This window comes from Drosophila virilis, chromosome 4 (assembly GCF_030788295.1).
Source record: "Drosophila virilis strain 15010-1051.87 chromosome 4, Dvir_AGI_RSII-ME, whole genome shotgun sequence".
Classification (NCBI taxonomy): domain Eukaryota; kingdom Metazoa; phylum Arthropoda; class Insecta; order Diptera; family Drosophilidae; genus Drosophila; species Drosophila virilis.
Genome location: NC_091546.1, coordinates 14215055 through 14242355, shown reverse-complemented (window position 1 = coordinate 14242355; position 27301 = coordinate 14215055). Strand labels below are relative to the sequence as shown.

At 49.6% G+C, this 27301-nt stretch overlaps 1 protein-coding gene across 7 annotated transcripts in view; it reads right to left on the bottom strand.

Annotated features, from left to right (window-relative positions):
- spen (split ends) overlaps positions 1-27301 on the bottom strand; it is a 76430-nt gene that overhangs the window by 4102 nt on the left and 45027 nt on the right. For 4 of the 7 annotated variants that reach the window (XM_070209187.1, XM_070209190.1, XM_070209188.1 and 1 more), the window contains 4 exons: positions 15288-16741; positions 14205-15215; positions 13304-14139; positions 22-12742 (listed from right to left, as the gene is read on the bottom strand). In XM_070209187.1, coding sequence (XP_070065288.1) covers positions 22-12742; positions 13304-14139; positions 14205-15215; positions 15288-16741 — 16022 coding nt within the window. Of the gene's footprint in view, positions 1-21; positions 12743-13303; positions 14140-14204; positions 15216-15287; positions 16742-17180; positions 17786-27301 lie in introns of those variants that run through there. The other 3 variants (XM_070209189.1, XM_070209193.1, XM_070209191.1) reach the window with 2 other exon arrangements.

The following is a 27301-nucleotide window of genomic DNA, read 5'->3' as shown; positions in this document are numbered from 1 at the left end:
TGTCCAGGCATTGGAACTTACCTGCAGCTGTATTGGCTTGCTGCTGTTGTCCTGGTTTCATTGGCGGCGGACTGCCAATGCTGCCGGGCAACAATTGACCTACCGCCTGCAGACTGTGCACCACAGGATTGGGCTTGCCCGGCGGCGGCGACGGTGTCAACTGATGTTGCTGCGGCTGCAAATGAGCCGCTGGCTTTGGCTGCAACAACAGCGCCGAGTGTGCGGGCAACAAGAGATTATGCGGCGGCAACTGCACCGGCTGTGCGCTCTTCTGCTGCACGGCCTGTTTGTACAGCTGTTGGGGTTGCTGTTGTTGTTGTTGTTGCTGTGGTGTTTGTTGTACATAGCCAAAGTTCTGTTTGCTCAGTTGCTGCGGCGGTTGTTGTTGTTGTTGCTGCTGCTGCGTTGGCAATACCGAAGCCTTTGAGCTAACCACATGCAGTATTTGCGGATGCGCTGTTGGCGCTGCGGCTGTTGCCTGCTTGATGACCAGCGTCTGCTGCTGTTGCTGCTGCAGTTGTGGCGCATTCGGTGGCTGTTGCTGCTGCTGTTGCTGGCCGTGCTGTGCGGCTGTGATGCGCGGCGAGTGCGGCGAATGCGCTGTTGGCGGTGGTATATTGACCAGCAGATGCTGCTGTTGTTGGGGCTGCTGCTGTTGGCCCAGCATATGGCGCGCTATGATATTTGGCTGCAGGAGCTGTTGATTGCCGGCAGCATCAGTGAGCAGCATGTGGCCCGGATGTGGCGGCTGTTGATGCTGTTTGTTAGGCGTCAACTGTTGCTGTTGTTGTTGCTGCTGCTGCTGCTGCTGCTGCAGGTTCTTCTCGCGATTCAGCACATGCGCTTTGAGCGGCTGCGGCGGACGCACCGTTGTGTGCTGTGCATGTTGTAGCACAGTTGTCAGCACCAGTGGCTGTTTGTTGGCCAAAACATGTTGTTGTTGTTGTTGCTGTTGTTGCTGTTGTTGCTGTTGCTGCGGTGGCGCCTGTTGCAGCTGTTGTTGTTGTTGTTGTTGCTGCTGTATGATAAGCGTCGGCTGCGCGGGCGTCGCATTGCCCTTAACCAGCACGCTGACAGGCTTGTTAAGCAACGTTGCCGCCGCCTCTTGCACCTGTAGCTGCACGGGTTTGCTGAGCGTTGTTATGGGCGTGGCAGGTGCTATGACCGTGGCGCTGATTTGCAGTTGTTGCTGCTGTTGTTGCTGCTGCTGCTGCTGCTGCTGCTGCTGCAGTGGCACCGTTTCATTGCTGCTGTTGGCGGGCGCCGCCGCATTCGCAGCCGGCAAATTGCCCTCCTTGCCCTGCGGCATGCCCGCAGTAATGACACCCGTAACGGGATCAATTAAAGCCTTGCTAACTGCATCCGCGGCACCACCTGTGATCTTCTGAGTGGCCGCAGGTGCGGCTGTCTGATGCATGGGCGGCATGGATGAGTTGATGGCCTGATAGGATTCGATTTCGGCTGCGGCAATCGCCTTCTTCTTGGGATGCTGTGGCGTTGGTTTGGACAGAACAACAGGCGCCACTTGCAATGGCTCTGCTGGTGGCGTTGTTGTTGTCGGCGGCGGCGGGAGCGGTGGCGTTTCCTTGACCTCCGGTACATGCACAATGTGCGTCGTTGGCGGCTGTTGTTGTGGCTGTTGTTGTGGCTGTTGTTGTGGTTGCTGCTGCTGCTGCATTGTTGCTGGCGTCTCAACCACAGCAGCAGCTGTAGGCACCGCTGCTGCAGCAGGTGGCGGCAGCAATAGTGGCTGCGTCTCCTCCTGCACTCCAGCTGGCGGCTCACAAATAGTCTTGCGTTCCTTGGAACGCCTCGGCCTGCCCACGGCATTGGGCGTTTGTGCCGCATCCGTTTTCTTGGCCTGCGCATTGCGACCGGAACGTCGCGGCGGCGTTTGTGCGCCCTTCGGCAGCTGTTGCTGTTGCTGTTGTTGCAATTGTTGCTGCAGCTGCTGCTGCTGTTGTTGTGTGTTTGTATTGCGCACAACATCTTCGATAATGTCGTCCACGGTGCTGCGATCCTCCTTCTCTTGCAGACGCCGCGACTTGCGTGTGTTGCAAGACTCCGAGCTGTCCGTGTTGTGCTCCAGCTGCTGCTGTGTTTGCTGCTGCTGTTGTTGCTGCTGAGCTTGCTGCTGTTGTTGTTGTTGCTGCTGCTGCTGCTGCGTTTGCACATGTGGCACCTCGGCTTGGCTCTCCAGTTCGCTGCTGTTCTTAAGCTTGTTGATTGTTAGAATCAGCCGCGGTCTCGTGTCATCTGCGGCAGCTGCTGCTGCTGTGTTTGTAACTGCAGTTAACTTGACCTTTGGCTCCGTATCGCCCACATCGTCATGGAACTCGTAAATATCCTGACTGGAGCCGCTCGCTTGTGTCAACGCTTGATTCCGTGCCTTCTTTTCAGCGGCTGTTGGCACAGGCACGGGCACAACTGCGGGCGTGGGCGTGACAATCTCCTTCTGCTGATGCTGCTGTTGTTGTTGCTGCTGCTGCTGCTGTGCTAGCTGTTGTTGTGCCAGCTGTTGCTGTTGTAGCTGCTGTTGCTGCTGCAGCAAGTTACGCGGCGGTCTGCCTTTGCGGCCACGCGTCACTGGCGCCGTGGCCGGCTTGCGCAGCCGTGTGTGCACACCATTGTCACCCGGTGAAAGCAACAGGCTTGGCTCGGTGGGATTCAGCGGCAGTCCGGCAACCTGCTTGGCCTTGGCTCCGCGTGGCTGACGTCCACGTTTGGCGCCTGTACCACGTGCGCTGGGCGGTCGGCCGAGCTGCTTCAAGGACTTAATGTTCAGCTGACGCGTCTCGGTTTCATCCTCGGTGTCGTGATCATTAGAGCTGGCATTGGCCAAAGCGCTGGCAGCAACTGTTACTGATGCTGATGCTGCTGCTGCTGCAGATGGTGGCTCACTGACCAAGGCTGGCGTTGCCTCTGTCGTGGGCACATCAATTGCTGGCTGCTGTTGTGTAGCCGTTCGCTTATTTTGGTTATCCTCCTTCGAAGCGGCTGCCGTGGACGGATCGAGCTTCTTGATGACACTGTCAATGTTCACCTCCTTGGCGGACCAATAATCGCTGTCCACCTCCTTCGAGTCCTGCTCGATAAGCTCATCCTGTTTGGGCTGTGAGATCTTGATGACATTCTCCTCGGTTAACATTGAAGCGGCTGCGGCGGCGGCAGCAGCGGCTGCCTTTGTCGCCTGCGGTGAGCTGGCCAGGCTGATAGTGGGCGTGGGCGTGCGTATAACAGAAACGCTCTCGGATGTCTTTAGCGGCAACACTGGCGACTCCACCACAGTCGTCGTGTCCTTGGGCGGCGGCGGATAGTGTATAGATGTGGTCGGTGCCGGCACAATTTGCTGTTGCACAATGATTTTCTGTGCTGACGGTGCGTTCTGTATAACATTAAGCGATTGTTGCTGTTGCTGTGGTGTTGGTGCTCGCACCATAATTGCAGCGGGATGCGGCTGCTGTTGCTGCTGCGGTTGTTGTTGCTGCTGTGCCTGTGGACTGTGCGAGCTGTGTGCACTCGGATTGAGGCCTGTTGGGCTCACTTGTTGTTGCTGTTGCAAATTGCGTGGCAGTTGCTGGTGTTGTTGCTGCTGCTGTGCAAACATGGGCGGCGGCGGCGTCAAGTGCGTTAACGGCTGTTGCTGCTGTGCCGTATGCAATTGCTGCTGTAGCTTATGCATATGCAACTGCTGCTGCTGCTGTTGCATTTGCTGCTGTTGGGCTTGATGTTGCAGCTGGTGTTGATGCTGCTGCGCTTGATATTGCTGCTGCCGTGCCTGATGCTGCTGTTGCTGCTGCGTGGCATGTACGTGATGATGACCCGGCGACAAGGGTGGATGCTGCATTTGCTGCTGCATATGCTGCTGTTGTTGCTGTTGTTGTTGCTGTTGCTGTTGTTGATGTTGTTGTTGCAGCTGTTGATGCTGCTGTGGCACATGTTGTTGTCGCTGCGGCTTGCGTTCCAGCATTTGCTGATGCATGTACTTGTGCACCTGTTGCTGCTGCTGCTGCTGTTGCTGATGCGCGTTCATCTTGGACAACATCTGCGGAGAGAGCTGCTGCTGCTGCTGGTGCTGCTGCTGATGTTGCTGCTGTGCGTTTACATGCAGATTCTTGTGCGGCGGCAGACTGCCCATAGGCGGCGAGCTGGCCACCTGGGTTTGTATCGCCTGCTGTGGCTGCACGGTAACCACCTTGCTAATGATTGTCGGATGATGCGATACGGGCAATGGGGGCATCTTCTGCAAAGGCAAAGGCATCAACTGAGCACTTTGTGCTGCATTTGCGCCCGGTTGCAGCTCAATGACAGACTTGGGCGTGCTCGGTGAGACCTGTTGCTGCTGTTGTTGTTGTTGTTGCTGCGGCAGCGCTGGGCGTGGCAGATAACTGTTAGGCGTAGGCATTTTGCTGCTGGTTGTAGGCGACGTTGTTGTGACTCCAACTCCACGCGCTGTCGGGCTGGCCAGCGGACTCATATTAATGTTGCCAGTGGGCGAAGCCAACAGCGGATGTTGTTGCTGCTGCTGCTGCTGCAGTTGCTGCTGTGTAGGCACTATGGGCCTTGTAGCTGGACTTAGCTGGCGATTGGGCGTGCCGCGTCCCGGCGACAACAACGGACTATGCGGCGAGGGGGCGCGCATTAGATAGGTGCTGGTTGGAGCCTGCTGCTGCTGCTGTTGTTGCTGCTGCTGCTGTTGATGTTGCTGCTGCTGTTGGTGTTGCTGCTGCTGTGGCGACAATATCAAGTGAGGCACCACAAAATGTGGCGCTTGCTCCGGTATAGATATGGTTGGCGGCTGCATAATGAGCGACTGCGTGCGCTGCGGCAACGTCTGAAGTTGTTGCTGTTGTTGGGCTGTTGCTGGCGTCTGCTGCTTGGGCGTGGAGGCCAGCGGCATGGTTTTCGGTGTGGTAGTAGGACTGCCAAAGGAGAGCGATGCGGAGCTATTGCTGCTTGCTGTGCTGGAGCAGTTGGCCATGACATTGGACAGATCCAAATTGATGACTGGCGTGGCAGGACGAGCTGTTGCTGTTGCAATTGCAGCAGCTGCCGTTGTTGTTGTTGTTGTTATTGTAGGTGCCGGCAGCACCGTTTGCACCGGCTGCACCAGCGGCTGTTGCAGCTTGCTGATGGTCGGCGGCTCTATCTTAAGCATTTGCTGTGGATTGCACTTGGTCGAGTTACTGCTGCTGGCATTAGGCGCTGGTGTAGGTGCAACTGTTGCTGGCGCAGGCGCAGGCACAGTTACTGCCAGCTTGGTAATGACTGTCGGCTGCGGCGTTTCGGACGTCTGTCTGGGCCTGGCGTTGGACTCGCTAGCGAGCTCGGGCGACTTTTCGGCAGCGCTCGAAGCCGACTTGTCGGAGGAGCCGCTGTGCTGTGGGGCAGTCTCGTCGATCTTGAGACTGGGTCCGCTGCTGTCCGCCTCGTCGGCGTTCTCCTCGGTGTCTGTGTCGATTTGCAGATCGCGTTCGGATTGCGGGGTGTCCGCCTTGATGTCCATGTCCTCGTTGCGCAGACTCTGCACCGCCTTGTTCACCTCTTCGGCATCGAGCACGACACCCACGGAGACGACAACGGGCACTGGTTCAGGCTCGGGATCCGGCTCGGGCTCAGGTGCGACCTCTTCGACAGCCGCCTCTATGGCCTTGGCAGCGAGTGCCGCCTCTTCGTCGGGCTCAGCGACAACCACTTCAGTGACCGTGGCTGCCATATCGTCCATGCCGTCTAGCGAGTAATCCGCCGTTGAGGATGTGCCAAAGCTTTCGCCCAGCAGCGCGGACACAGCGCTCTCCGTCTCTTCCTGCGAGATGGTCACACGGGATTTGCTATCCTCCAGCTTTTCGAGTGCCTTGATTGCGCCAGGTGGGGAGGCCACAGGTATCTTGGGCTCATCGGCCAGTGCATCCAGCAGTGCATTGTTGAACTCTGCAGAAATTGATTGCACCGCCGACTCGCTAATCTTGTCGTCCAGTTGACCATCAAAGCCAGGTATGAAGATCTCCTTCTTTTTATTCAAGACGGCGCTGGTCGGTGAGCTATTCTCCGCGGCACATTTGGACTCCAAAGCAGCTGCGGCAGCCGTTGAGGATGTGGGCGTGGTAACCAGAGGCGCCGCACCGCTGCTCGCAGGGGTTTCCGCCGATTGCGTGGACAGCATGGAGCTGTTGCTCTGGCTTATGGTGGGCGTCTTGGGAATGGGGCTTATCAACCGCGGCTTCTCGCGGGCCGGCGAGAGCGTATCTGTGTTGAGGCGATTGTTGCTGCTGCTGCCGCTGCTAGCTGAGGGTTTGATGACGGGCATCGGGCAGATGGGCGGCTCCTCATCATCATCATCGCCAATGAGACAGGGCAAGCTGGGCGAGGGCTTACAGAGCGGCGAACTGCGCTTCGATTCCTTCTCCTGCTGCTCCTCGGCGTGCTTCGAAGCTGCCTGCACATTGATGGTGAGTGAGCTGACCGATGAAGCGCCGCCGCCGGTTGCTTGAGCAGCAGCTGTTGCTGTTGTTGACTCGCGACGCAGCTGCAACTGTTGTTGTTGTTGTTGTTGCTGTTGCTGCAGTTGTTGCTTATCGAGCTTCTCTTGCTTCTCCTCCTTAGATCGCTTCTTCTTTTTCTTCTTGTCCTTGCTCTTGTGCCCCGCTTCCTTGGAGTCAAGCAGCTGCTGCTGCTTCTCGCTGGACTGCGACGGCAGCTGCAAATGCTGCTGCTGCTGTTGCTCGATGGAGTTGTTGTCCTCGTTGTCGGAGAAACGGAACACGTCCGTCATATCGCTTCGATAGGTGGTGGCTGTGGAGGGAGTGGCATCTTCGGGCAACTTATTGCTGTCAAAATCATCCATAAGCTGCGCTTCCAGCGCACGTCCTGCCTCGTCCATGTCCACGCTGTTGTCGTCATCCAGCTTGTTGGCGTTTTGTTGCTGCTGCTGTTGCTGTTGTTGCTGCTGATGCTGCTGTTGCTCGCGTGCGGACTTCTCGCGTCGCTTCTTCTCGCGTTTCTCCTTGCGATGCCGCTCGCGTTCACTGCGCTCCAGCTCGAGCTCCTCCTGATGCAGCTGCAGTTGCTGCGTTGCCGGCTCTTTGTTGCTGTTGAGGCTTAGGAGAGGCGTCTCCTGTTTGTAGGTCTGCAGCGCGGCGGATACCATGGGTCCTGTGGTGGACAGCTGCACCTTGGCCGTGTCGGGCGGCTCGTCGGTCAGTTGGGATTCTTCCTCTTCCTCCTCCTCGTCGGAGATAATACCAAAGATATCCTCCATTTTGTCCTCACTACGCTTTGCAGACTCACGCGCCGGCGTGCTCAGTGTGCTGGCCGTCGGTGGCGAGGAGGCATTGGATGCATTGTACAGGCGCGCCGATGTGTCCAGACTCTTTGATTTCTTGGACTTCTTCAGCCGATGACGCTCCTCCTTGGACAGCTTCTCGCTAAGCTGCTCGACAGAGCCGCCGGCGTTCGTCTCGCTCAAGTTGCGCAGCTTCTCGCGCTTCTTCTCCTTGCGCTCCTTGTGCTTGCGCCGCTCGCTAGCCACCACCACCACTGCGGAGGCATTCACTTCCAACGCGGGAGCGATCACTACTTGCTGCGGCAGCGGCTGCTGCTGTTCGGTCTTAAGCTCATCGAAGCTGTCGAATTTATTGGGCTTACAATCGGCAACATCAAAGATGCTGCCGCTGGCCGTGCTGCCAGCGGTGACAGCGGCTACAACAGTGGAGGCGGCGTCCGCCGAGGACTTGAGACGCTTCTTGCTCTTCTTGTGCTTCTTGCGCGCTTCCGGGGAGAACTCCTTGAGCTTGGCGGTACTGTCGCCCACGAAGCCCGTGTAGCCGGAGGCGCTGAAGTACTCGGTGTACTCCTTCTTGAATTCCGTCTTCAGTTTACGCTCCTCGTTGGAGGAGTGCGAGTCGTGGCGTGACTTTGGATACTTTTGCATTTCGCTGTCCGAGAGCTGTTCCTGCTTTATGTCCGGCTCCTGCTTGATGCTGGCGCTGCCCACGCTGCTGCTGCCAATCAGCTCCGGAGCTGGCTGCGATTGCGATTCCGAGTCGGAGGCAATGCGTGTCGAATGGCAATTCCTTTTGCCTGCGTGGCCAATCACATTGCGACGTATCTCATCCTCGGAGCTATCGTCGCCATCGCAGAGTCGACGCAAATTCTGTTGCATTTGCTGGCGCATGCGGCTGGCATTTAATGCCGCTGCCTCCGCATCCACATCGCCATCGGCATCCGAATCGGAGAATATGCGACTCTGTGACAGCTTGCTGCGATGATACCCATCCTCATCGTCGTTGCCATCGTCACTGCTGCTGAGGCCGCCATGATTGCGTCCATGGAAGCTGCTGCTGCCGCTGAGGCGATGATGCAGCCGATCCTCGAATTCGGTGTCGCTGTCGCCATCGTAGCTGGTGGAGCGCTTCTTTTTGGCTCGCGATTGTTTCAGCTGCGAGAACTTGGCCTTGATCTTCTTCTCCTCGGCCTGGCGTTGCATATTTTTGCAGCTGCGCGCCTTAACCTTGTCGTACATTGAGACATTGGGGCAATCGTCGGGTATATCAAAGATGGAATGCTTCTTGGATGCATCATCTGTGTCATCCGAGTCCGCCGAGCTGAGCATCATTTTGCGCGGCTGTGAAGCACTCTTCGAGGAAGCGCCTCCTTCGTCTGAGCCGCGCGATGATTTCCGCTCCACGCTACGACGATGATGATGATGATGATGGTGCGACGACTGTTGCTGCTGCTGCTGCTGTTGTTGCTGCTGCTGCTGCTGTTGCTGCTGATGATGATGATGATGCAACTTGCTGCTGGAGGTATTTGTGTTGGCTGTGTTAGAGCTAAGCTCGCCCGCGGAACTGCCCGCCGCTGAGATGCGTCTGTGCGGATTGTGTGTGGGCTCCTCGTCCGTATTGGTGGACTCGGCCACCGAGTGTCGCTTCTTCTCGCGATGATGATGATGGTCACGCTTGCTCTTGTGCCGCGACGACGATGACGAGCTGCCATGGTGATGATGCTCGCGCTGCTGCTTGTGCATCGACGGTTGTCGTTGCTGCTGCTGCTGCTGCTGCGGATGTGGTTGTTGTTGCTGCGACTGGGCCGGCTGCTGCTGCTCCTCCTCGCTGGTATTGAGCGTGTGCAACTGTTGCTGCTGTTTGGCATCCAGTTCGGTATTGTTGACCACCTCGCTGCTGCTGCTGGCGCTTTTGCTGTGATGCTTTTCGCGTCGATGATGCTTCGAGCTGCTGCTGCTGCTGCCGTGCGATTTGGAGGAACTGAGCTTTTCGTCCTTGCAGCCGCCGCTGCTGCTGCTGCTCTTGTGCTCCTTGCTGTCGCGACGGTCGCCGAGCCGCTGATGATTGCTTTGCGATTGCGATTGGGACTGGGATTGGCTCGGGTTGGTGTTCTCCATGCGTATACGCTTTACATAATCCTCATGATTTTGTCCACCGCCAGCGCCAGCGCCACCGCTGCTATGATTGCTGTCCTGCGAACTGAGGCGTCGCTTGTGCTGGCGGCCCGTACTGGGCACAGGGGAATTGCGTGACGATTTGCGGGAACGATCCTTGCTGCTGCTCTCAGTGGAAACGCTGCCTGAAGCTGCTGTTCCTGCTGCTGTTGTTGTTGTGGTTATATCCGCGGCAACGGCATTCTCTTTGTTGTTCTGTCGCTCACACTCGTTGGGCGTGGCTGGATTGTGGGCGTAGAAGCTGCTCGCTTCGGAACTGGCATCGGATTTGTTCTTGTGGTAGGCGGACATGTCGCGCATGCGCGCCTGCCGCGCCTCCTGTTCCCGCTGCTCCTTTTCGCGTTGTTCCTTCTCACGCTCTTCGCGATCCTTTTGCTCACGCTCCTCTTGCGCCTTACGTTCGCGCTCCCGCTCTCTCTCGCGTTCGCGTTCACGCTCCCGATCTCTTTCCTTTTCCTTTTCCTTCTCTTCTTTGGCCTTGCGCTCTTCGCGCTCGCGTTCCTCCTGCGCTTTGCGTTCCTTTTCTTCACGCTCCTGTTGCTTGCGCAGTTCCTTTTCGCGTTTCTCTCGCTCCTGTCGCTCTTTGTGCTGCGACTTTTCCTTCTCTTTGTCGCGCTCCTGACGCGGATGCTCCTTGTCGGGCTTCTCCATAGGTTCATCCGACTCGGTGGACTCATCGTCCACTTTGGGTGTTGCCGACTTCGAGGATTGCGATGTTGCCGAGTTCTTGCGCTTATCGGAGCTGGTTGTGTTCGAGGAGGATGAGGATGAGGAGGAGGACTTCTTCGACTTTTTATCCGCATCGGAGCGATTGTTGTGCTTGCTGCTGCCATGCGACTTGTCGCCGCTGCTGCTGCTGCTCTTCTTGGACGCGGAGCAGGAGGCAGTTGTTGAGCTCTTGGCGTTGCCTTTGCCCTCCACTTCATCAATCGAGCTGTTTGGTGTTTGTTTTTGTACGTGTGTGGCTGTTGTTGTTGTTGTTGTTGAGGAACTGTTACCGTTGGAGGATGGGTTGCTGCTGCTGCTGCTCCCAGTGGTGCCCACATTGGTGCTGCCCGGCACTGAGGCGGACTTTTGAAGCACGGAGCGTGGTTCATTGGCTGCCGCTGGCACGCTGAGGCTCTTGCTGAGCTGTTGATTGCCTGTGGACGCCGCTGTTGGCTTTGCTTTGGGCAACTCCGGTGGTGGAGGTGGCGCCGGTTGTATCGCCGGTGGTGGTGCTGCAGTATTTGGCAATGGCGGGTGACTGGGAAATGGATATTGCAGTCCCTTTGTTGGACCACTGCCGCTAGACGTGCCACCAATAACAGCAGCCGCAGCCGCAGCCGCTGCAGTTGCTGCTCCTGCTGTTGTTGTTGCTGTCGCGGCGATGCTGCTGCTGCTGCCAACGCCACTGCTGGGCTTGGCCAGCTGCCCAAGACCGCTGACCACATTGGCATTCACGACAGAGGGCGAGGGCGACGGGCTATTATAAGGCGACATCGAAGCCTGCGGGGAGTTCATGGGCGACAAACTGCTCAGCCGCTGCAACAGGCCGCTTGTCTTGCAGCTGCCGCTGCTGCTGCTGCCGAGAGTGCTGCTGCCGGTAAGGAGGCTGCTACAGTTGCCAATGATGGGCGTCGTCTTGGTGGCTGCCAAATTGGGCAGCGCTGGTGACGTGTTCCCACTGCAGAGTCCACCATGCCGTGCATTCGCCAACGTTGTGGAGCCCGTGGCAAAGTCTGTGCTGGCGGGCTCGTACCATTGATTCTTCTTGAGCCGCTGAAAGTCATCGTCGAACACGGACTTCTTGGCCAGCAGGGATTTAACAATATCAGAGGGCTGCAGCTCATCGATGTCCAGAAATTTGTGACGCGAATTGCTTGTCGAACTGGAGACGGTGCCGCTGGAGCTGTTGCTATTGCCGGAGCCAGCCTGATGCGACGAGCCTAGGCCGCCCAGGTTTGTCGCGTGCATGGAGAGCTGCCACGAAGGTGTGTTTGACTGGCTGCTGCTGCTGGCGTGACTGTGGCCATGGCCGGGATTTGCGTTGCTGCTGCCACCAGACCAGCGCTCGTAGTTCTCCTCAAAGTTGCGCAGTCGTTCATCCAGCGTTGGGCTGCCGCCCGTCTGGCCGCTCGGTACATCCGAATCACTTGAGTTGGAGCTCAGCGAGCGCGGACGCGCCGGACTGCCCATCAGGCCAATCGATGAGGATGACAATGACGATTGCTGCAGTTGCACCTGTTGCAGCTGCTGCTGCTGTTGTTGTTGCTGCTGTTGCTGCTGCTGTTGTTGCTGCTGCTGCTGTTGCTGCTGATGATGATGGTGGTGCTGGTGATGATGATGATTTGAGGAGCGCCAATAGCGCGAGGAGGGACTGGGCAAAAAGCCTAAACTGGACGCAGTCGCCGACGTTGATGAGCCGCTGGACAACATCCCAGCAGCGCCTCCGCTAAGACTAGAGTTGTTGTTGTTGTTGCTGGCAAGCAACGCCGTTGTTGTCGTCGCCAGCTGCTGCAAATAGCTGGATACTCCGCTGGCTGTGCCACCGTTTCCGCTGCCACTGCGCTGCTGCTGAAAAAACAACACACCGAATTTGGGTAACGGCAGCCACATAATGTCGCGCACACGCTCCCGTGCCCGTTCCCGTGGCGGCGGCAGCCGACGCGGCTCTGTGGGCAACACCTCCGGTCGTTCATCGCACAGCGGCGTGCCCGGCCTGGAGCCATCGGCGCTCTCGCCGCCGCTGGCCTCGTGCGAATGATGGGAATGTAGCTGATGGCCGCGTCCGCGCGACACATGATGATGATAGTCATCATTGGGCGTGGGCGCTGCCAGCGAAGGCGTCAGCAGGCCAGCGCTGTTGCCGCTACCGCTGTTGCTCGCGGGATTGCTGCAGGAGGTGGAGGCTGATTGCTGCTGTTGCAGCGGCTGCGGCTGGGATAGCTGCAGCGTGCTGGCGGTCACACGACGTCGCTTCGCCGCCAGTGACGTATTCATTAGATGCTGCTGATCCATGCTGCTCGCACCGACTAGGCCGTGCCGAAATGCCGACGAGTTGGACAGCGCCGAGAGGGCGCCCACATCGATCGATGGCCGCCGGCAGCTGACCATCATGCTGTGGTGTTGCATTGGCATTGGTGGCGGTGCGACCGCTGAAAATTTACCCGCCTCCGAGACGCGACGTATTTCGCTCTTCCGATTCAACGGATCGTGTATGACATCACAGTTGGACAGCGGACTGGGCTTGTTGCAGTGACCAGACCCCGGCGAATCGCTGTTCTGCTCCAGCAGCTGCGATTGCTACAAATCATTAGAAGAAGTTCAGATAGGAATCAGTTTTATGTATAAGATCAAGTCCTAGAGTGCAAAATGATCGTGCAGTGTGACCCGAATATACAAATAAAAGATTTTTGTTATATATTTATCCATTTTCGCTTTTCTTAAACCTTATGCTTTTCACTCATCGCCCGTGAATAGCCAAGAGAAAGAGCTGTAAAAACCAATTTGACTTTGCCTTTGAATTTTCCCCCAATTTTTCACCCATGTAGGTGAATTTCGCTCTTTTTCCTCAATATTTCACCCAGCCAAATGAAATTGCCGATTAGATTAAATGATTGATGAGTGAGCAAACTAAATAATATGCATACAACACTTTTAAAGCATTGTGGATGAAATGTAACAAACCGTTTCGAATGCGGACTTCGTCATTAAAGGAAGCTTTTGTGTGCAGCTCCCGATAGGAAGCTTTTGTGCAGCTCCTGCTGCAGTTAATTCTGCGTTGATTAGCGCTCAGTTTACGATCATTTTGCAACACTCTAGCCTATTATTTAGTGTCTGTGTGTGTGTGTGTGTTTCACTTACCGCACTGGCATTGGAATGATGATGATGATGATGGTAATCCATTTTGATGCGCTTGCGCGGACTGACCACGCCCTCATCACCACTGGACGGGCACTCCTCGAGTTGTTCTGGCAATTGAAAACGTTGATTGTGCACATGATGGCGCAAATCTACATTTGTCTTACCACAACGCCGGCGACTGTTGCTGCTGCTTCCGCCGCTGCTGCTGTTGTTCAATGTCAGCTCGTGCATTTCGCTGGGGTTGCCAGCGTTGGTGCTGCCACTCCCACTTCCGCTGCTATTGACAGCTGGTCCGAGTCTTGCAATTACAGGCGAATCAGAGCGCATAACAACGCCCGCATCCTCGTCCTGCGCCTGACTATTGCCGCTGTTGTTGTTGCTGTTACTATTGTTGTTGCTATTGTTATTGTTGCCCGGTTCAAAGTTGCGAAACCGTCGACCCACATCGTTGAAGTCAAAGTCAATGGTGTGCCGCGCATTGCGCGCCATACGCATACGCGCCTGGACCATCGCCGCTGGCGACATGGGCATCGCACTGGGGCCCACCGCCGAGGGTAACGCTGCGGACGTTGCTCCAGTGTTGCTCACAACTGCCGATGCAATGCTCGGCGCTGGCATCGCATTGCTCGCCGAGATGCTGTTGCTGCTGCTGCTGCCGGTGCTATTGTTGCTGTTGCCAGCACTACTGATGCTGCCGCTGACGCCACCAACACCACCTCCTGGCGTATTACCGCCTGGCGAGCAGCCATCGTTCGAGTTCTGATGTCGACTGAAGGAGGAGGCGCGCGAACGTGACTGTGAAGAGTCGTAGCGATTGAAGCGCGAGGAGGAGGAGCCTAAAAAAAATATGCATAACAACAGTTAACAATTTCTACATCATGCCCAAGCTCGTCTCACTTACCCGCATTGGGGAGCTGCGTCGGCTGCTGCTGCTGCAGTTGTTGTTGTGGCTGCTGCTGCTGCTGTTGCTGCTGCTGCTTCTCCTGCTTGTCGTAGAAGGCATCCTGGCATTCACGCGATGCAAAGTCCACCTGCAGTTTGCGTCCACGCATAATGGTGCCACGCATATCCTTGACAGCAGCCTGCGCATTCTGCACCTGATCGTACAGCACCAAAGCCAATTGTCGCGTACGATCAATGCTGACCTTGGTGACGGTGCCGAACCGCGTAAACTGTGACTGCAGAAAGGTTTCGGAGACCTTCTCGCCGACACCGTCAATCCAGACACAATTCGTGGGCATGGACTTGCCAAAGCCCAGATTGATGCGATTGCTGCCCAAATGTTCGCCATCCATTTTACGCATTGCCTTGACCACAGACACAATATCCGAATACTGACAAAAGGCATAGGCATTCAGTCCCTGCTTCTTGATATCAATCTCGATGATCTCGCCAAAGCTTTCGAAATGGACGCGCAGCTCGCTGGCGGTTATATCCTTCTCGAGGTTGCCAATGAACAGTGTTCGTGTAGCTTTCGGATTGTATTCGTCCAGTTCGGCTTCGTAGGGACGAAATTCATTGTCCTCCACGTCGTAGCCCTGATACGGTTCCACCTCGATTTTACAGCCAAAGAAATGTTTATCATGGGATACTTCGAGAGCCTTCTCCACATCGTCCGGTTTTTTAAAGCAGACGAGCGCATAACGCTCCGAATTCTGTCCCACGACCTTCACCCACGTGACCTTGCCGTGCTTTTTGTACTCGTGAAAGAGACCATCCTTAAGGGATGTGTCCGAGGAACGTGCGGGCAGGTTGCGTACGCGTATCGCCAACGGCCGATTATCTTCGGAATGCACCACCGGATTGGCCGCCAAACAGGAGCTGCTGCTGCTACTGGAGCTGCTGCTGCTGCTACTACTCGAACCACAGCCACCACCGCTGACGACATTGCCACTGGGATTTGAAGAGTTGCCTGCAACAAAAATAATAATTAATGGAATTTCAATAACAATCATTTAAAGGGAGCACATATAGCAATACTTACTGCTAGCTGCCACACAGGACTGCAGACTGCGTGAGCTGCGATGCGACGATGTAGCGTTAATGCCACCGACTGCAACGAGTGCATCGGCACAATTGCCCGATATAGGGCTGGACGCGTGCGAATGCGACGATGAGTGCGATGAGGCCGATGATGAGCTATGCGAGCTGCTGTAGCTGCTCGGCGAACGTGAATGCGAGCGACTCGACGATGTTGTGCTCCGACCATGCAAATGATGACGCGGCGCACGTCCGCCCCCGCCGACCACGCCCTGCTGCGTCGCATTGCCATTGTCCACGGCGGCGGCCAGTGCAGCGGCCACATTTAAAATGTCACCGCTGCCGCTGCTGTTGCCACTAGAAGCTGTTGTTGCTGCTGCAGCTGTTGCAATTGGCATCGTTGGAGTGGCCGTGTTTATTATATTTAAACTATTACTACTAAAACTATTGTTTGTGATTGTACTTGTCGTCGCTGCTGCTGCTGCTGCTGCTGCTGCTCCTGCTGCTCCAGTCACTGCACCAGCACCGCCTGAGGGCGACTCAGAGCCACAGCGCGCCGTTGCCGTTTTGAGCAGCTTGTTTAGTTTGCTGACGCCGGCAGGGCTTCTGCTGTTGTTGTTGTTGTTGTTGTGGTGTTGCAGGTGAATTTTGCGGGAACAGTTTAACGTTGCCGTTGCCGCCGCCGCTGCTGCCTCATCCGCAACACTGCCCGCATACGCAACGCTGCGGTGCATGGCGGTTGTCGAGGATGCCGCCGCCGCCGCCGCTGCTGCTGCTGCCGCCGCTGCTATCGTGTGCGTATGCGCATGCGAGTGCGAGTGGGCGGGTGATGAGTACGAGGCGGATGTGTTGTAGTGATGATGATGTGGATGTGGATGATGATTGATCGGTGAGCTCATTATGCTGCCAGCTGCTGAGACGCCGGCATTGCCACTGCCACCAGGACTTTTCAGATGCGCTGTCGCAGTAGCAGCAGCTTCGTACCATGACTGCGGTACGCGTGTGTTTTGGTTAATGTTGTTGTTGTTGCTGCGATCACCCAACGCTTGTGGCGGCAATGGACCACCACCACCAACTGCTGCTCCTCCTCCTCCTCCGCCTGCTGCTGCTGCTGTTGTTGTTGCTCCACCTGCAACCGCAACCGCGCCCACACCCGCTGCAGCTGCTGCTGTTGCTGCTGTCGTTGTCGTCGTGTTGCTGCTTGTAGCTGACGCACCAACTGCTGCTGCTGCTGCTGCGGCTGCTGCTGAACCATTCCTGTATAGACGATCTCGGGCGCGCGATCTGTCGCTGCTGCTGTTGTTGTTGCTGTTGGTGCTGTTAGTGATGTTGCTGCTGCTGGCAGTTGTGGCTACTGCTGCTGCTGCTGCTGCTGCTGCGTTGCTGGCTTGGTAGACTATGCGGCTGCGATCGTAGTAGTTCCTTTCGAAGCTGTTTGTCGGTGGTTCCTCTGTAGACCTGCAATAACACAAAATAAACGCACAAAATGGATAAGCAAAACAGTTGACAACTTGTTGTGTATTGTTTTTAATTGTTTATTTTTTATTGCCATACTCTGTGCACAAAGCGAAAAAGTGAATTGTCAATACGTGTGTATGCAATTTTATAGCTGCTATAAGAGCTGGAGAATATACATATGGAATATACATATTACCGACCATGCCCTGAGCTTGGAAAGAGCGTGAAAATCAAGCGACACAAATTAACATTTTCTGAGCACAGATTGACGTTTTACAGCGTTTACAGACACGAAAGCAATAAAAGAGTAGGATTTTTTCAAGCTAATTAAAGCTGTGTTTACAGAGTATAGCCCAGTCGGCTGCATCCGACTGCAATGTTTATTTTCCATATTATTCTTATATGTGCATATATTTATATATATGTGCCACCCACACACCTCCGCATAATAGTTTTTACACAAAAAACCTTGTCAATTTGCGGCGACGACTGGAGCTGCCGCTGTTGTGTCTGCTGCTACAGCTGTGGGGGAAGAAGGGTATCCGTTTGAGGATCGGTTTTTGCTTAGCGCCAAATGGGCGCTTTTTGTTTTCTAACATGGGCGCAAACAGAAACAAGCCAATTGTATCTTAGAAAAGTTCAATATTTTACTAAATATAAAAACACACACGCGAGCAAAAATTTCACCGGGTGAAAAAAAAACAAAAAAAAATAATAAAAAAGAAACGGCGCCAAATTCAACGTCTGTCGACGTCGCCGTCGTCTGTTTACGCGGCAGAACTTGGCGAGTGTTTTAAGTTATTTTTTCTTTTTGCAAACGCACACACACACGCACACGATGCACACACATAAACAAGAGCTGGAGCCGGTGCCGCCTGGTCAGAGAGCGCAAAGAAACACAACCGGTTTTTCAATATTTACACATACACACTTGTGCAGTTCTTTTTTTTTTTCTTTAAAATTATTATATTTACAGCACACAAAATATTTTCTATTTCTCTTCTATTTTGGCTTTTTATTTTCTACAGTTTCGTTGATCGTTTTGCCGCTTCTTACTAATTGCTCATCTGCTTTCATGCCGATATTCGCGTAACCAAACACGAGCAGCGGCCTCATTTCGGAGCTGCCGGATCGCTAAACGTTTGCGACAGAGTGTGAGCGAGCGCGGTGCTGCCAAGCTGTGTGCAACAGTGCCATGCTATTTAACAGCGCACAATGTTTAACAGCACAAATTGAGTAATAATTACATTTGTGTTCAGCCTGTTTGAATAAAGCAGTAAGGTTATTAAAAAGTTCAACACTCTTAACAGCTATTGCTACTAGCTGCACGCAATCCAAATGGATAACTATACTTATCTTTACTAATGTATAACAGCTTGCTGTTACTAACAGCTTATGGAAATGTTTATGCTATGCTCACTGTTATAATTGGGGTGGACACAAAACGCTAAGAAAGTAAACAACAACAAAAATTGTAACGACGCATTTCCCAGGTAAAAATTGTATGCTGCCGCTACCTGAATGAAAAATCAACCCCGCCATAAATTAACATGCGACGCAAAAAAGGCTCAACACAACCGAATGACAGGCCTATTTTCTTTCACACAAGGGAAAACAGGCGCGACCTTAGCTAAAGTTGTCCATTGTTTTCCCCGTGAAACGGAGAGAAAACGTTTTCTAACTATGCCAAAAACAAACGCGTCGCGGCAAAGGGCACGTTATTAGAAATAGAAATAATACATATATATATATATATATATGCATGTGTATACATACTTATTTATGTAAATGTGCTTACGACATATAAGGGACCGCTTTATGGCCTCAACGATCGGTTCGTTCAATAACAGACGGCGACTGCTCATGACGCCGTTTGCTAATCTGCTGCAAGGGCAATTCAACTATTTAGGAGATACGATCGACGCCAATAGTTATATACATCTACATATATATGTATACATATATACGTATACGTATAAGTCTACGCGGAAATCATATCGATGATTAAATACCCTTGCAGACATGTGCCTTAGCATGGACGAAAGTTTAATTTCAAGCAATTTTCTGTTTTATTACTAAATGAAAATGTCACTTGTTCAATTCAAAAGAATTGAATTGAATGCCTTTTATAGTCTTTAATTTATATTTGCAACAATAATTAATATAATAATTTATAAATGCATATATAGGCAACTATACGTAGTTCCATAGATTATATTTTTTTAAAAACTATTGTATTTTAAAAATGACTGCATATACATATGTATATTTTTGTTTGCTTCTTTTTTTGAACATGACAATTGACAAAATATTGTGTTGAAAGAAATTTGACTGAAAAAAAGTTCAGTAGACCAGTGTTGATTAAGGGGTTTATATAAGTAGCATATGTGTCTACTGTGAATATACCTGGAAAACACAAGTTCCACGAAAGAAAAGTGTTTCTAGAGTCAGTTGGGAAAACAATAGACCGCGTTATAAAGACACCTTAGTCATATCCAATAATGATATAATATTAAAACAATATAACCAAACTTCCATTCTAAAAGAGTAAAACTATACATAATTAATTATTTTTATATTACCAACAAATTCTGGCCAATAATCATAATAATAACAAATTAAAGCTGTTATTATTAGTTATACAATTTTGTGAAGTTTAGGAATTTAAGAAATTAAATCAAGGCAACATTCTATTTATAACAAAGCGCAGTTCTATTACATCAAAGTTCCCATTTATTTATTTAGCTTATTATAAGCCTCTTTTGTTTGTTTAATTCAAATGGTTTAAGGTTTGGTTCATGGTAAATTGGTAAATAAACTGAGATTCCCGGCTCGAACCGGTTCGGCTTAAGCCCAGTTTGTCATTTCAAGTTAACGATACGTTCGGATGTTTAATACTTAAAGAGTAACATGAATTTTTCTTGGACTCACATTACCAATTCTACGCAACAACAACCATAATAATAATAATAATTATAATAATTATTATTATAATTTAATCTGTTGATATTAGTTGTACAATTGTGTGTGCATTGAAAGTAAGGGTAAGTTTTTCTGTTTACCAAGCGAAATCAAATGCAAAATGTTCTATTTATAAAACACGAGTTAAACGAAAGCTTCGCTGGAATTTTATAAATACAGTTAGGCATTTTAATTGAAATGCTTAATGCGGGCCATGTAATTGCACACACATACATGCATGCCTGTGTGTGTGTGTGTATATATATTCATGTTGAATATGATGAATTGAAGCCCACGGCTCTGTCATTCGTTGCAAAGATTTTTTAAAGCCGCATTAAGCGCTTTAAGCGCCCAGAACATAGAGCTCAAAGCACTTAAAATATGGCCATGTAGCACATTCACATGCCATCTACATAGATATATATGCATACATACATATGCATACACATACCTGTGTATGTGGTATATAAGATAGAGCGCTGCAGTTTCCAGATATAGCTGGAAATTATGTTGCTGCTGCTGCTGCGCTGCGGCTGCGGCTGTGGGTGGTGTGTGTGTGCCTGTGTGTGTGTGTGTGTGTTCAGGCTGATGACTCAGGCTTTTGGGCAGCTGTACATAGCATAAAAAAACATTGAGCATACATAAAAACATAGACACACACACACACACATACACACATAGTTATGTATATGTGCTGTTCGGTGTAGGGGCTATGTATATGTATGCTCCGCAGCAATTGCATTCAAAGAGCGGCGCGGTTTGCCCGGCATGCGCAGTGAGGCGGGCGAAAAATCAATTCAGCTAAAAGTGCGCCCGGTTAGGGAAGTGCAGGGCCAGGCACAAGCCCAACAATGGCAACATTTGTTGCGCCAACAGCGAGGTGGTGAGAGGAGCAGCAGCAGCAGCAGCAGCAGCAGCAGCAGTAAGCAGAGCAAAGTAATGCGGAGCGTTGGGTGGGTCTTGTTTGGGCGTTTGTTTTGGTAATGGGCAAAGCTGTAAATTGCATTACTGCGACTGTCAGTGTGTGTGTGTGTGTGTTTTTGATGCTTATGTAATACATAGGGACGACACCGCCCCCAAGCTGTGACAGGGCCTGGCGAAAAGTTTTGCACACAGCGAACGTCCTTGTTTGAGGTTATTTCTGTATATAGCTAGCTGCCTGCCTGGCTGGCTGTGTATATGTGTGTGCGAGTGTGTGTCTGTGTGTGGGTGTGTGTGTGTAGAACTTTTTGCAAGTTGAAATTCCTGAAATCCTTTTTAGCCTTTCATTCAATCATTGCCGGGCATACAACGCCCCATCCGCCCATCCGCAAACCCGCCGCCCCGTCCACACCAAAAATAAACAGGATATCAAATGCGGGGGCTTTGGACTGCAGTCAACGTAATTTGAGGACTCTGCCACAGACCGTTGGGCGTGAAATTTATCAACAGCAGAGCTGCAACAACAACAACAACAACAACAACAGCCGCTTCTGGCAAGTTGAAGGACACGGGAATGACAGCTCGCACAGGGCGCAATATATAGATAAAACGTAACGTAAACAACGAAATGTGCGGGAGCTTAATTTATATGGGAACTATATATAAGCATAGTTGGGCTCAAGCTCCGCACAAAGCAGACATATCCATAAAATATGAAAGCCTCAAGACATGCGAAACTTGCTTCTAGCAAGCTCTTTATGTCCTGCAAAATTATTTGAGATATTGCAAAGAAAGCGCATTAAATAGCCTCATAGAGAATAGAGCAGCTGACGAAGCTTAAAGTTCGTATTCGTTGAGTTTGAGAAAAAAATAGATTATTAAACTAAAATGATTTCTATTTAAATCATTATTTGAATAAATTTTCCTATAGAGCCTAGGGATACAGGGAATCCTTGTTTATAAGAATTATATTAATATTCGACTTAAAATATCATTGATAATACGATTTTTACCCATATGCAATCAAAAAAAAGTTCAAGTCTTCTGTAGAGAAATATCCTACAAAACAAACAAGATTTTCATGCAAGAACCTAACATTTTACCGACTATTTCTATCACAGCTATAAGATATAGTGATTGGAACTGTTCAATATCAATCTACAAACTGTAAAAAAAAAGACGAGCACATGCAAAAGCTGAATCTAAAACTGACAGAGCAGCTTGTGTAGTCAACATTTTGAAGCAAGCTGGAACAGCCCAATAAACCTTACGGGTTTGTTTTTTAAATATATTATCTGTTATTATCTCAGAGATAATCTCCAAAAGCGGATGTGAAAATTGATATTTATGTGTCTGTTGCAGGAAATGGCACAGTTATCAAAAAATAAGGAAAATGATAAGTTTGTTGTGCGTGTGACATAAGAGAATTAATCAATCAATCAATCAATCAGGCAATCAATAAGAGGAACGCACGTGCAAATCAACATTTATCGATCTTTAAGCAAATTGTTAACCTAATTCTGCACCTGATATGCAAAAATCTACATCTATCCTTTAAATAAGCTCAACTTCTATAAAGTTTCTCTTTTGGAAATGTTAATATATATGAACTTATGAACTAATTTACAGTTAAATACTTTGCTTTAGTCGAAATACATATTAAATAATCTAACAAACGCAAACTGATTGACAGCCAAACAAACGCACATACGTAAATAAATAATGCTGTTCCCAGAGTTCAAAGAAATTCACAGGTAACGTGACCATTTTTCCAGGAAAAAGTCAGCTATATTTAAAATTAAAGATACATAGAAAAAAAGTGCACAACGATAAATGTGAAAGGATTTCAAAAGGATATCCTGACGCAGACGAGTTACATTGAAATGAATTTCTATGAATTTGCTTTACATAATGCGGATGCGCATTTAAAGCGATTCAATTGCTGCTGCTGATGCTGCTGCTGCCACTGTTACTGCTGCTGCAGCAACTGTTACTGCAGCTGCGGCTTTAAAAATTACATAAAGCGCTCTCGAGTGGGCGGGCCCAGCGAGCCCTGGGCGCTAAAGAATGCAGCCGCAGAGCCGAGAGATGAGAGACGAGTCCTGTTTCCCTCCACTCAGCTTAAGCTGGCGACCTCAATTAAAGCTCTGCGCGGCTGCAGCTCAGCAGAGATGCGTATGCGAATGGGCTGGCCGAAGGGGGGCGAGTGCAGGGGCCGCTCATGTGGCTGACAAAGTCAGAGGGCAAAGTTGAATAAAAGTTGAAGCCAGGACGTCAAAATAAGAAAGAAAAAACAAAAAAAAAAACAAGCAACAACAACAAAAAAATGACGCAGCGCCTGGTTCTCAAAGCCAAGTGACGCAACCGGAAGCAGATGAGGCGTTGTTTGTGTGCGTGTGCGTGTGTTCTGGGGGAGCGCTTGGCTCGCCAGAGCCTGGTCCCGGCTTTATGCTATTGAATGAAACTTTGCGCCAGGCACAGCCGGCGGGGCAAGCGGCAGGCAGCAAATTTTTGCTGTTGTGGCCAAAGCGCATGCGCGCTACAAATTGTGGCATTATGTACACGGCCATTACATAGCTTACACATGTGTATGCGCCTTGTATATAGCATATAGGCATAGGTTTTAGCCACCCACAGCCGCAGGGCAGCAGAAGCAGCAGCGGAGCTGGCAGCGGCAGCGGCAGCGACAGCATAAATTGCAGCGGGGCAAAAAGACAAAAATAGACAAGAAAAATTACTAAAAATTTGTGCAGGCGACTAAACAACAGCTATAAAAACAACAGCAGCAGCAACACACACACACACACTTACACACACACTCACACACACGTGCGTACGCCCTCTCTTTGTCACGCCTTTGCAGCAGGAATAGCTGCTGCTGCTGCGGCTGAAAATGAGGTCGTGGAAATGGAAAATGAAAGCAGTTCGAGAGAAGTCGACGCAGCAGCAGCCGCAGCAGCGGCAGCGACATCCCGTCCACTTTGCCAGCCCTTACAGTCCCCCCTGCCCAATTGGGGAACTTTCGAGCTAATGCCGGCAAAATGAAGTCCATGTAGCATGGAGCGAATGTTCCTGCTGTCTTTTTCAGCGTGTGCAAAATCTAATGAAGCTGCCGGACGCGGCAACAACAACAAATGGACTTTGTTATTGTTGCTGCATTACACTTTTTTTTTTGTATCACATGCAGCTTGGGAGTGGCTTTAAAATACAGATACAGATACACAGAGAGAGAGAGAGAAAGAGAGCAAGAGCAAGAGAGAGAGAGAGAGAGCGAGAGACTGAGATACAGGACAACAACATTGGCAAACATTTTCATTGTCTACATTCCAGCGAGTGTGCGAGTGTGCCTGTGTGTGTGCGTGTGTGTGTAAATATTAACTGCAGAACAAGCGCAACAAAAAACAATAAAAATAAATATACAAAAATGACCGCAAAAATGGCCACTCCCAAGCACAGATACATAGATTCACATTCACATAGATCCTATGCTTAATAATTGTGCGCATTTTACAAATTTAATGGAACATTTTTCAGCATTTTCCTTTAATGAATAAAATTCTGGCAATATTTTAATGGAAATCCTCAGCATGATAAGAATTTTATTTAGTTTACTCGTCAAATATTTAAGCCTTCTGCAAAGTTATATTCAATTTGCGTGAAGATTAATTCTGAAAAAAATTTATGAAAATGAAAAGTTTTACGCTCTAGAGATTTCATGAGCTTTAATTAATGTAATAAATTGTTGTATATATTTGAAATAAAATAAAATGTGAAATATTTGTGCGAAAATACAAAGCGGAAATATACAACATTTATTTAATATATGTGTTTTTAGGTCCAAATTTCTATGCTCCACTTGCAGTTGAATTTTTGATAATTAAATATAAATAACAATTAAAAATTTTTATAAATAGAAATTAAAGAATTGTCTAGATATGTTTTTTATGAGGTTAAAAAAATATGATACATTTTTCATCGTATTGGATATTTAAGTCCTTATTGCAAATTTAAGTCAAGTTTGCAATGAAAATAAACTTCAAGTGAATTAAACAAAGGCCTTCGCTCAATTATTTGCAATCCATAATTTAAACGGGCAGCTGTCTAGTTGCCAGGACGAAGGACAAGCCACTTAACATGCACTGATTATCCACATTGAAATCCCTTCCACCCACTCAGCTAAATGCCAAATGCAGCTCCAGCTCCAGCTCAGAGCCAACTGAATTGCCCGACCCTGGCCGCGTGGCACGCTTAATTCATGCCCCACTAGCCAGCCCCCCCATCCGATTGCCTTGCACGGTCAGCTCTTTGCTGCCACTTAGCCATTTATGCATCATTCATTTAGCCGTTTATCCATTTGAACATTTATTTCATCAAGTTTTGCCAATTGGCCCGCCTGAACGCATTTAAAATGTGGAATTCAATTTGGCGCATTTCGCATTTTGCAACTAAATGATGGCAACTCTGGAACGGGGCTGTAACTTGGTTTACTGCCTCGGCGCAAATCAAGTGAAAACAGGCAGGCGGCCAATGCAATTACACACAGATACACTAACACACACACACACACACACACACATACAGGTGCATAATCAGCTTTCGCACAGCGTAAAATGTTGACAATTTAATTAGAATTGATTTTCCGTTCGATATTTTCCAGGGAAATTCATAGCCGCTGCTGCCGCAGCAGCTGCTGGCCGATAGGGAGGGATGGGAGGGAAAGCAATGCGGTATATATGTACATATGCTGCAGCTGCGAATGTTATATAATCATCACACGCATACACACACACACACACACACACACAGAAGCAAGCACACACTCACATGCATTGATGATAAATCGTTTGCTTCATTTAATTGCTTGGTGATAACATTTTACAGTTGCAACCCTATCGGCTGCCTCCCTCCGCAATTCTCAAATTTAATGAGCAATATCGTTATTCTATTGCACACTTTACCCTACCCCCGACCCCAGCCCTTGCATCCTACCACACCCTAACGCATTTGGCGAGCCGCAAGGCAATGAAGCATTCCACACGAAGATTGATTATGGCCCAAGTTTTAATGCGTTTTGCCATTTATTTCAATGCATCGAGAAAAAAGGATTCGCCATGCCACGCCCAGGCACATATATGTGTGTGCACAGAGTGAAACAGACAGAGAGAGAGAGAGAGAAAGAAAGAGCGAGAAAGAGGCAGAAAGAGAGAGAGAGAGAGGGAGCAAGGAGCGTGCATTTCAACATGATATATGCATCCACTTTATGAGCATAGATAAACACAGTTGAGCATCGTGATAAATGCCACAGTGAACACTTTGATAACACACACAGAGAAGCCCATCATGCCAAGGATATTGAAATTGAATGGCATACAATATTATTACTAATAGTCTGTCATGTAGATAAATTTATGCTGTCTCATTTATTTAAAAGCAAGAGCAATATTTTAATTATTTAAATAGAGCACAATTTCTGAAGATACAGCTAAAGATTATCTATGAACAAGTAAGGGGCGTGAATAACATGGTTAAAACATTATTAACAACTATTAAGTCTAATATCTCGATATCAATGGAAAATAACTATACTAATTTTGTAGGAATTTTTCACATTTTAATTAACAAACAGATGAGAAATGGAATAGAAACGGTCTGAATGAAAGATTTGGGGGTTTCTTTTTAAATACTTGTTTTAGTAACTCGATTTTCAATGAAAAGAAATTATATTGATAAAATAGTATTCTTAAGAGAACATATTAAAAGGAATTAGAAGCAGATTTCATATAATAAATGAAAAGGAAGCGTATTGACAGAACCTAGGACAACTATAAAAAACATTTATAAATGTATTTAAAGACTTAATAAAAAATTTAAAGAAATATTATTAATAGAAACAGTTTAGAAAACATATTAATAGTTGTTAGAAGATGATTTATTCAGCCTGAAAAACTTTTTTTCTAATTCATTCGGAAAGTGAATAATTCATTTAACTGTTTGCTCGATTATTTTTAGTATTTAGGAAACTCATGACTTTCAAGACATTATTTGTAATTTAGTTAAATTAAAGCAAAAGAATCTGATTGACAGATGATTAATTTCAGTTCAGTTGGAATAAAAAGCACCGCGATACATGCCGCATGCCACGTGCAGCATGCAACTTATGTGAAAGCCAACAATAACTATATCAAACTGAGAGGCTGTGTGTATGCAAAAGGGATAGAGGCAGATCTGACCATAAAAATCAAGCAAATGTGCGCTGCTAACCGCAACATAGTGGCAAGAACAGCTCAGCTTGTGGCAAAGGCAACTATCCAGAGGCAACTTGGCAAAGGAAACAACAAGAAATTTTGGACGTGTTTATTTTTGGGTACATAGAACGTATATTTATGGCCATTACTCAATGCCCCAGCAGACATAAAAGTTGAAAATGCATTTTTACGACACCAGCAGAAACATGGCAAGTGCCTCCCAGCAGCAGAAACTGCAGCAGCCGCAAGCTAAATGAAAATTGTCCCCAGCAGCGGCAATTTCCCACCCAATTTCCGCCCATTGCATTTTGATTGTACGCACATACACACATATGTATATGTATATATTTATGCATGTACATGCATGTGCCTTGGGCGTGGCACTGTCAAACATTTATTTCGTGTACAACATTTTCGTGTAGTTAATTGAATG